General features: G+C 38.7%; 1 protein-coding gene across 1 annotated transcript in view; it reads left to right on the top strand.

Moving 5' to 3' along the window:
* Positions 1 to 8,125: 8,125 nt before the first annotated feature.
* EPC1 (enhancer of polycomb homolog 1) overlaps positions 8,126 to 11,272 on the top strand; it is a 94,870-nt gene continuing 91,723 nt past the window's right edge. The window contains exon 1 of the mRNA XM_081227720.1: positions 8,126 to 8,522. Coding sequence (XP_081083846.1) covers positions 8,520 to 8,522 — 3 coding nt within the window. The 5' untranslated portion in view covers positions 8,126 to 8,519. The remainder of the gene's footprint in view (positions 8,523 to 11,272) is intronic.

Here is an 11,272-nt window from a genome sequence, read left to right as displayed (position 1 = left end):
TAGTTGTGGCACATGGGATCCAGAGTGCGTGGGCGTTGTAGTTTGTGGCACGCGGGCTCTCTAGTTGAGGCACACGGGCTCAGCAGTTGTGGTGCGTGGGCTTAGTTTCCACACAGCATGTGGGATCTTAGTTCCCCGACCAGGGATCGAACCCGCATCTCCTGCAATAGAAGGCAGATTCTTAACCACTGGACCACCAGGGAAGTCCCAAGAGAGCCATCTTGAAATGAGAGAAATGGGTAGTTGTCTTAGGCACTTGGATCAAAGAGATTATTGAATATTTTTTAAAAGAATTGTATCTGTCCAGCTCTTTTACAGTGTCTATATGCAAATTATCAGATCCCACTGAGACAGGAGGGAAGGGGGTAGGGCACAACCCTTAAAGAATGACACAGTCATTGAGAAAAATTGGATACAACAAAAAGTGGTCTGAACAAATTAGGCCCAAGATGACGGAAGTTTCGACTTCCAGTGAACCTTAAGCCTCATTATACGCTCACTGCAACACGTCCGCACCTAAATGACACACCACAGGCGCCATAATGGTTCCAAGGCTGATGATAAAAGGCCAAAAAGTGGGCAGTGGCCCAATTCCTGGAAATCCCCGCCCCTTCTCCAGAATAGTTGGAATAATCCTCCCACTCATTAGCCTATGGAATTACAAAGCCCATAAAAACTAACCATCCCATATTTCAGGGCCCGTCTCACCTTCCGAGACAGACTGTGCTCTGTCTATGGAGCGTGTTTCTCAGTAAACCTGCTTTCACTTTGCTATGGCTCGCCCTTGAACTCTTTCCTGCACGAAGCAAAGGGCCCTCACTTGGAGGCCCTCCCCAGGGGCTCACCTGAGACCTGGGACATGACCATCCTCTCGTGCCCCATTATCCTGCAAACTCTTTGCAAATGATACTAATAAATCCACTTTTTACCTATCAATCACTTTGCCTCTTGCTGAATTCCTTCTTCGCCAAGACATAAAGGACCTGAGCTTCACTAAGTCTTGACACCAGGCGAGTGATTTTAACTAAAAGACGGTGGGTGGGTTCGAGTCCCAGCCCATGGGTTCAAGTCCGAAACTGAGTTTTGGCTGGTTTCGAATCCCATCTGAGGCGTTCAGTTTCAGTTTCACCTTCACTCTGTAACACATTAAAATAGCTTTCTTTAATTAAGGGATAACATACAATAAAACACATTCAGTGCACACATCAATGTACAGCTCAATCATTTTTACATATATGATATACATGTACATGTATGATACATACATGGACATAGATAAATTCATATCTCATATCTATGTAATCACAACCCAGACTAAGATAGATTTCTTGCATTCCCTAAAGTCCCCTCATTCTCCTTCTCAGCCTGGTACTACAAAGCATTTAAAAAGTAGATGGGGGCTTCCCTGGTGGCGCAGTGGTTGAGAGTCCGCCTGCCGATGCAGGGAACACGGGTTCGTGCCCCGGTCTGGGAAGATCCCACATGCCACGGAGCGGCTGGGCCCGTAAGCCGTGGCCGCTGAGCCTGTGCGTCCGGAGCCTGTGCTCCGCAACGGGAGAGGCCACAACAGTGAGAGGCCCGCGTACCGCAAAAAAAAAAAAAAAAAAAAAAGTAGATGAATTTAGGGACTTGCCTGGTGGTCCAGTGGTTAAGGCTCCACACTTCCACTGCAGGGGGTGTGGGTTCGATCCCTGGTTGGGGAACTAAGATCCCACGTGCTGCATGGCAAGGCCAAAAAAATGGAAAAAAAAAAAAAAAGTAGATGAATTTAACAGAGAAGATACTTTGAAGATTACTCACACTAATTGTACTAGGAATTGCATTTAGTTATGAGGAAGAGACCCCACAAAGCAGTGCTCTAAATAAATTGGTGGTTTTCTTTCTTTTTCTCTCATGTAAAAAAAGATCCAGATGGTAGGAAGGCTCCAGAGAGCCTAGCTTCCTTCTTTCTGTTCAGCTACCCTTGGCCTTGAGCTCTCCTCCCGGGTTGTCAAATTAGAGCTCCTGACTTCACCCAGGTGTGGTGACCACACTCCCAGCAGGAAGAGGGCAAAGGTGATGAGCAAAAGGCCCCTCCCGCTGAGTCAGCCCCCTTCACAGTCTTCCTCAGAAGCTCAACCAATGGACCTCTGATTAAACCTCACTGTTGAAACCTGTGTGGGAAACACAGGTCTGGGTGGCAAACCCAATATAAAATCCAATTTTATTAGGAAGAAAGAAAGGGAGGATGGATATTGGTTAGTCAGCGAGCAGTCTCGGCCACACTGATGGTCTACAAACTGCTCCCGGGAATGACCCTTCTAGAAAATGCCACTTGGCTTCCAGTGGATGAATGCGATCTAAAGTCATCCCACAATGGGCAAAGAGATCTAAAGTAAACAGCCTTAGCCTCTCTGCCAGAGACATAATATTCAAACATTTGGGAAAGAAAAGGTCTGGTGAGGTGCTGCTTTAAAATACTTTGCCAAAAAGGCATAACTTTCACTATTCCTTTTTTTTTTTTTAATTGAAGTATAGTTGACTTACAATGTTGTGTTAGCTTCTGCTGTACAGCAAAGTGAATCTCACTATTCTTAAGAAGGAAAATACGGGGAAAATCATAGAGGGTAAAATTTAGAGGATTTATCCAAGACTAAACAAATAACTAAAGTAATTTGTTAGTACCGAGTACATTCATTTATTAGGGCCCACAAATGGAAATCTGACCATTTCCAAACTGTAATTTTGTTTATTTCTTTTTATTGGATACGTTTCCCTGTGCTATACAGTATGACCTTGTTGTTTTGTAACTCTGTTTATAATCACTAGGATTATGAGCTTTGATTTAAGCTAAGAATATTTTTTAAGAAACAACTGGAATGGGATTAAAGTCCATGGTTGCACAATCCCTTATCCACGGTCAAGAATTCTCCAAATCTTTGAAAACTGAAAGCTTCCTCAAAAGTTGTAGTATCTGTTTGGTGAAAAAAGCTGACTTGATCTAATATAGGACTTCTTATGGTCTGTCTTTACCTCATTTAGTGTGACTGATCACATATTTCATTACAATATATTATTGTATTTGATTATGGGGTGATTATGACAATGCATCTATTACTATTTTAAAATTATTTTAAAAATTTGAGTTCCAAAACAAATCTTGCTTCCCCACACAGTTCTGAGAAGTACAGATCTTAAAAACTGCATTACCTAATTGGTTCACAATTTGATTTGTTTAGAGATTCCTATTACTATCAAAGCTCATTCAAGGGATTACATATCATTGATTTGACCTCCTTTTAAAGTCTAAGAACCTGCTGTTCTAAGACTTGGGATCTGAGAAATTGAACACATTGCTTCTGCCCATGTGTTCATAGGATTTTGTTTGCTAACAACCAGTTAGCAAATTCAAAAACAATAACTGTTTTTATTCCAACTATATGAGTTAAATTCTAGCTTTAATAATGCTTTGCCTCACTTGTTTAAAGAAGTGTTAATTGAGCTTCGTTCAACTGATATGAAATGTGAGGTTTTTTGAATAAAAAAATACCAGAATTGACACTATTAAAGAGAAGCACAAAACTGAGGCACACAGTTGCCTTAATTCTTCCTTTTGGTGTTACTAGTAATGTGTATGATCTTACATATTTGTTTCTTGCTCATATTTCTTTATGATCATAGTCATAATCAATGTCTGTAACAATGCAAATGAAGTGTGGATTTTTAAAAATATAATACCAAAACACTGTGATACAGCTATGTAGATTCAAAATTAGCGTGGAGTTTTTTTTGTCACTTCACTACAGCTTCCCTGGATCTTACCCACACTGAAGCCTTCAAACTCTCAAATTCCAACATTTTACTCTCCAAATAAGATTCACTTTCTTCAATGTGGAACTCCTCTCTGTAACTTAAAAATTTTGGCAGGATGTCACTCCATTTCTGACCTCCTCCGATGTCATTTTCCCTTTCTCTCAACATGCTGCAGGGCCATTGAGCTCATTTTACTTCCTGGAATACACCAAGCTCCACTCTGCCTCAGAGTCTTTGCGCACGCTGTAACCACTTCCGGGTCTGCTATTTCTCATGCATTTTTCTTCTCATCCTTTGGCTCCTTCTCATCCTTCAAGTCTATCATCAATGCCATGTTCTTAGAAATAACTTTCCTTATCATCTTATCTATGTCTTTCCCTCCCTGTTATTCTGAAAGACTGCACTCTGTTTATTTCTTAGTAGCAATTATAATTTGCAATTATGTATTTGTTTACTTGCTTGTTTCTCTGTCTTCTCACGAGACTGTGAGCTTCATGAAGGAGAGGAACTTCCTGCTTGCCCATTAATGTGTATGTAGCACCAAGCATCACGCCTGGCACACCCTAAGCTCTCAAGAACTATTTGAATAAACAACATGAGAATTATTTATCCTATGTCTTTCAGTGATAAGTTTTCCAAAACATCTCACTCTACATTTGACTTTTACCAAAACAACAGATGCTCAGATCACGTCTATAATGAATATTGTCTCAAAAACTTTGAAGAAAATTCTGCCTTTGGGAAGTGCATAACTTGAAATATGGGTATTGTGGAAAATGCATAGAATATTCTAATCTACAGGTAATAAAAGTATATATGGACATGCACATCCATATACTTATATATGAATGTACATATATACTTATATTTACATGTATAACTGTGTGTATATATACATATATGAATCTGTGTGCATATGTAAGGGTGGGGGAAGGGATGGGAGAGAAAAGGACAGGGCTGGGGAGGTGGATAGACAAAATGGTATATAGTGAAAATGGCCCCTAGCAATTTTTTTTTCTGTTGGAAGGACAACTGCATAAAAATTTCTCAAGAATTGTAGTCTACTCTCTTCACTAGATGACTTCTTAAGGATGTTTTCCTGACTGATCACATAATTGTCGTTGAAATCGACTCTCATCAGGTAACTACTGATGAGATTACAGAATAAAACGTTAAAAAAAATGTCCTGGTTTAGACAATAAATTGTATAGTCACCTTAGCTATTGCTCTCTAAGAATGTTACTTATTTTTTTTTAACTTCTTTATTGGAGTATAATTGCTTTACAATGGTGTGTTAGTTTCTGCTTTATAACAAAGTGAAACAGTTATACATATACATATGTTCCCATATCTCTTCCCTCTTGCATCTCCCTCCCTCCCACCCTCCCTATCCCACCCCTCTAGGTGGTCACAAAGCACCGAGCTGATCTCCCTGTGCTATGCGGCCGCTTCCCACTAGCTATCTATTTTACGTTTGGTAGTGTATATATGTCCATGCCACTCTCTCACTTTGTCACAGCTTACCCTTCCCCCTCCCCATATCCTCAAGTCCATGCTCTAGTAGATCTGTGTCTTTATTCCCATCTTACCCCTAGGTTCTTCATGACCTTTTTTGTTTTTTTTCTTAGATTCCATATATATGTGTTAGCATACAGTATTTGTTTTTCTCTTTCTGACTTACTTCACTCTGTATGACAGACACTTGGTCCATCCACCTCACTACAAATAACTCAATTTCATTTCTTTTTATGGCTGAGTAATATTCCATTGTATATATGTGCCAAATCTTCTTTATCCATTCATCTGTTGAGGGACACTTAGGTTGCTTCCATGTCCTGGCTATTGTAAATAGAGCTGCAATGAACATTTTGGTACATGACTCTTTTTGAATTATGGTTTTCTCAGGGTATATGCCCAGTAGTGGGATTGCTGGGTCGTATGGTAGAAAAATGGAGCTGGAGGAATCAGGCTCCCTGACTTCAGACTATACTACAAAGCTACAGTAATCAAGACAGTATGGTACTGGCACAAAAACAGAAATATAGATCAAGGGAACAGGAGAGAAAGCCCAGAGATAAACCCATGCACATATGGTCACCTTATCTTTGATAAAGGAGGCAAAAATATACAGTGGAGAAAAGACAGCCTCTTCAATAAGTGGTGCTGGGAAAACTGGACAGGTACATGTAAAAGTATGAAATTAGAACACTCCCTAACACCATACACAAAAATAAACTCAAAATGGATTAAAGACCTAAATGTAAGGCCAGACACTATCAAACTCTTAGAGGAAAATATAGGCAGAACACTTTATGGCATAAATCACAGCAAGATCCTTTTTGACCCACCTCCTACAGAAATGGAAATAAAAACAAAAATAAACAAATGGGACCTAATGAAACTTCAAAGCTTTTGCACAGCAAAGGAAACCATAAATAAGACCAAAAGACAGCCCTCAGAATGGGAGAAAATATTTGCAAATGAAGCAACTGACAAAGGATTAATCTCCAAAATTTACAAGCAGCTCATGCAGGTCAATATCAAGAAAACAAACAACCCAATCCAAAAATGGGCAGAAGACCTAAATAGACATTTCTCCAAAGAAGATATACAGATTGCTAACAGACACATGAAAGAATGCTCAACATCATTAATCATTAGAGAAATGCAAATCAAAACTACAATGAGGGCTTCCCTGGTGGCACAGTGGTTGAGGGTCCGCCTGCCGATGCAGGGGACACGGGTTCGTGCCCCGGTCTGGGAGGATCCCACGTGCCACGGAGCGGCTGGGGCCGTGAGCCATGGCCGCTGAGCCTGCGCGTCCGGAGCCTGTGCTCCGCAACGGGAGAGGCCGCAACAGTGAGAGGCCCGCGTACCGCAAAACAAAAAACAAAAAACCTACAATGAGATATCATGTCACACCGGTCAGAATGGGCATCATCAGAAAATCTACAAACAACAAATGCTGGATAGGGTGTGGAGAAAAGGGAACACTCCTGCACTGTTGGTGGGAATGTAAACTGATACAGCCATTATGGAGAACAGTATGGAGGTTCCTTAAAAAACTACAAATAGAAGAATGTTGCCTATTAAATGCCAGGCGGGAATAGGGATACCAGACCGAGCGTGAGTGTGTGTGTGTGTGTGTGTGTGTGTGTGTGTGTGTATGGGGTTGGGGGAGGAATATGTAGAATGCAGGCACTTGGCCACTCCTTTCTTCAGCTGATTTCTTTAAACCCGGTTCTACCCTTGTCTCACTAGAAATTTAGCTGGCAAAGAATTTTATACCGAATGTGTTCAATTAACACATGTATGCAGTATTTGACATATTTCCATATTTGCTGACTTTTGTGGCTTTACATTTGCAATCAATCATAGCCTAGCGTTCATTTAACGTTAATCCTTTTTTAAAGTTTTCAACTTCGTTTTTATTTAAAAGCCCAGTTGCAACCACCAAATACCTGACTCAGCTCACAGCTAGACACAGAGCGTCAAATTTCCCAGCCCACTTAATTTGAAAGCCTGCCAAGATAGGTGAAAGGCCTTATAAATATGTAAAACAGGAAGTTCAAATTACAGTCAAGTAAATCTCTAGTGATTGATGTTCTTTTCAAAACAGTTTTTTAAAAGAACTAATGAAAAGCAGCACATTTCTAAGACCCCCCCCCACCCCGCCCCAGACCCCCAAGGCTTCACCGGAGTTCAGCCTGGACAATGTACTTTTAGTACTGTATTTATTTTGGATTTTTACCACTTCCTGGAGGCCTGGAGGAGCCACAGTGGGAGGATCCAAAAAAACTCAGTACCACAGCCATTTTGTTTGTAAGGCAGACTGGTAGAATTCTATCAGCCGGCAAAGGTTTCTGAAACAATTTTTAAGAAGGAAAAAAAAAAAAGTATGCCTATTGTTTGTAATGTAGCCTCTAAAAATCATTATTTTATTTTTATTTTCTGCACAAATGGAAGTTGTGGCTGATCAATTCTATTTTTTTTTTTTCCCAAGGAGTTAAAGCTGCAAACGACATGAATTTTGTGCAAGGCTTCTTTAGGTACCTTCAGGACGTCCAATGGGGGAAAAAAATATATGTTTTAATGGGAATCATTTTTCACCGGCCACATTGGTATCCAAATTAGACATCGATGTCGGTGAATGACCATCTGCTTAAGAAAAGCATGCTATTCCCTAAAAACCCACATGCAAGAAATAAGAGCGTTGCCGGATCGTCAAAGGGACATTTTCCTGAGCTCACGGGCGGTCGTGGGCGCTATTGTTTTGCAGTGTCACTTCGTAGCGAGCTCAGACTTTGTCATTTGGGGGTCTGTGTGTTTAAAAGCCCAGTGTAAAATGGCACTCACACTGCATTTTTTTCCGAGCTGCAGGAGGCGGGAGGAGAGGGGGACACTGGCCTCCCAGCCAATCAGGGCCCGCCTGCTTGCCATCGCAAAGTTGTTAACCCCAGAGTCTTCTAAGGCTGCCTCGGCCTCCTCTGCTTTTAATCTTCCGCGGATATTTCTCCGATTTCTCCCAAACGCCCACAGATCCTGGAGAAGCCACCGCGAGCAGCCACCGATCAGGGAAGAAAGTATGACTTTTTATTTACCCAATATTGTGAAGATGTTGGAAGATCCGTGTGCCGCCTGGAGGCTGCTGTTTCTAGGGACACAAGTGTCCAGCCTATATTGTTACAATTCTTTTTCCAGAACTGGCTTCTTCTTCGCCTCCGCTGATGGTAAGTTTGTAATTTTAAACATTTATGTTATTACATCTTTGAACGAGCCGCCAGCTAAGAACGATTTTCATTGTGTTTCTTCTAACAAAACCAATCTTTGTATTTTTCTTTAGCTTTGATCTCTGCACATTTCCAGCTAATCTTGTCTGGCTAATTTTTACCAAAAGAAAAAAAAATTAGTGTTTTTTTTTTTAACCCCATGACTAAAGCTAAATATTTATGATATAAATTATACTTTAATTACTGTGAGCTAAGGGAAACTCAGCTATTTCAAGATGGACTTGTTTTGTGCCAGCATGTTGGTAATGCCAAATATGTGCATATCCTCCTTATAAAAATGATGTATTACCTAATTTGTCCAGGACTAAATGATTAGCAGGCAAACTATGGATGTAGTTTGGTTTGAAATAGGCCTATTGTGGTTTTCTTGATGGATTACTTGGATACAAACTACAGAAAAGCTGCCCTTGGTATAATGAAGGTGGAGATTGACATAACCGGGTTTATATTAAGTTATGGCTGTTACTAAATAGTGGATCTTTTATTTGCTGATCCGATCTAAACTTGTGTTCCATGATAGTAATTCTCTGAGGCTCCTCATTAGATAATCTTTGCAGATCTATCTTGTTTTTTCTCCAAAAAGGTATATTTGGGAGACATTTTGTAATTTTTGGCATTTTTCTAATTTTTTTTTCTCTTTTTGCACACGGTGGGCGATCTTTTTTGTTTTGCATGGATCTGTGCTGGTGGCGCTGTATAGCTCTCAACAATTTACGTCAGTTTCACTAAAAGAAAAAAGGAGAAAAAAAAAAGAGGTGGGGCAAGATTCGATCTATTATCCTCTCCCTTTATTTCCTTAAAGAAAGTTCGATTTGGTCAGAGGAAATTATTCAGTTGTATTAGTTTAATGTTTTCCGTGAACTGTGAAGGGTGAGAACAGACACGTCGTCACAGCCCGTCCGGGGAGCAGGGCCGAGCATGCAGTTTGCAGTTGTGTTTTTTCTGATCTGATTATCTCTAGATCAGAAAATTTTCAGTAGTAAGCTGTCAGGTTACCCTCTCTTTCCTCAGTAACATTTTGCATTTTCCTTCTATTACAATATCATCCATTGCTAATGTCTTCAAGTGAACAAAACGTTTTGCGTTTTAGCTCACTGAACGTTGTAAAAGTTGAATTTCATTTTGAACCTAGGAATTTCTTAAATAACTATTCTAAGTTTCTCCTGGGAATTTTCTAGGAGTTCGAATGTAGTAAGAATGCCTACACTGTTGTTTGTTTTATTTTGAAGTGATACTTCAATTGAATTTATGTACATCCTTGCTTTAAAAAGAGCAAATATTTTGGAATAGGATAATTTTTTTAAGAATATGGATACAACTGCTTTTAACTTTAAAAATATTGGTATTTGTATATCTAAATGCAGGGTAAATCTTTTCCATCTTTGTTCTTATTGGGAGTTATCTGATTAGAGAATATGGGATTTAGGCCCAAAGCCTCCCAAGAACAAAAATGTATATTATGATATGACATAGTTTTTACTGGTCTCTGTGAACATTTTAGTTGTTTATGAAGATAGTAAGTATGTCCTTAATTGAAAAAGAAAGTGGGAGAAATCAGTCATTGTACCTAAAAGCACATTATTTTGCCAAATAAAACAAACAAAACAACTGAAATAGTATCCTAAACCACCTTTTCATATGATTGTAGAGATGATTTCTTGAGTAAAAATTTCTGGAGTTATTATTAAGTGTTTTTATTCACTTTGAAATATGTAAATGCTCATTTCACTAATCATTAAAATTTTGAAGTAAAAGAATGTGTGAAAATGACTAGGAATAGTATTTCCAATTTTTGTGTCCCTATAATTTATTTATCTATGTAGGACCTTTTCCTTGAACTTCAAAAATAATTATATATTATGCCTATATTTTGTTTATACTCTGCTATAAAAATTTGAAAATGTTCACTGTAACATTTTATCTCTTCATAAAATTTAAATGCCCCCATCAAGACTGGTTTTGACATTATAGATTATTTATAGAATGAAATACTGCAGGTGTAAATATATTTTCTAACCCCCTGATTGTGCTGGAGTTTAGTTCCCCGAAGTTAATCTACTGAATAAAATATACTGCCCAATATGTTTATTGCTAAAATATTCTGTTATTCAGCTGGTGACTTTTTTCATTTTAATTTGTGAAAACTAAAAATGTTTATATAATGTAGCCCCCCTTTTAAAAACAGACTGATGCTGTGAAGTCCATATGTAGCTATGCAATGTTCTTTGTTCTCCTATATCATTGACTATTACATCATTGATTATGAGTAACCATTATAGTTACATCTTCACTTTTTAAAATCACCCATAGATATTTATGTTAAAGATATTCTTCTATCTGTGACTCTTACATCACTAAACAAGGAGGTTTAAATCTATGAGGCAAAAACAACTCATTGTTTTATATTATTCTCCATTTTCAAATCCACCTTGGGCTTCATTTTAGCTCTTGATTCTTTGGACGTTAATTTTTTTTTTTTTTATTGACAACATTTTGTAGGCATTTAGTTTGAGTTTGGTGAGATTATGATTAGAATGATTATAATAAACTATGTTTTATCAGAAAAAAATCTTTATTTATTAAATTTGGTGTACAGGGAACTAACTCAGTTTTTCATAGTAACAGTTGCTAGATCATGAACAATAAAGAATTATTTTTTTAATCTTGAAATGTCATTTCAGTCAACAATT

The sequence above is a fragment of the Mesoplodon bidens genome (assembly GCF_964165515.1).
Source record: "Mesoplodon bidens genome assembly, chromosome: 3".
NCBI classification, from domain to species: Eukaryota; Metazoa; Chordata; class Mammalia; order Artiodactyla; family Ziphiidae; genus Mesoplodon; species Mesoplodon bidens.
The sequence above is the reverse complement of the archived record's forward strand: the minus strand, read 5'-3'. Positions and strand labels throughout refer to the sequence as shown.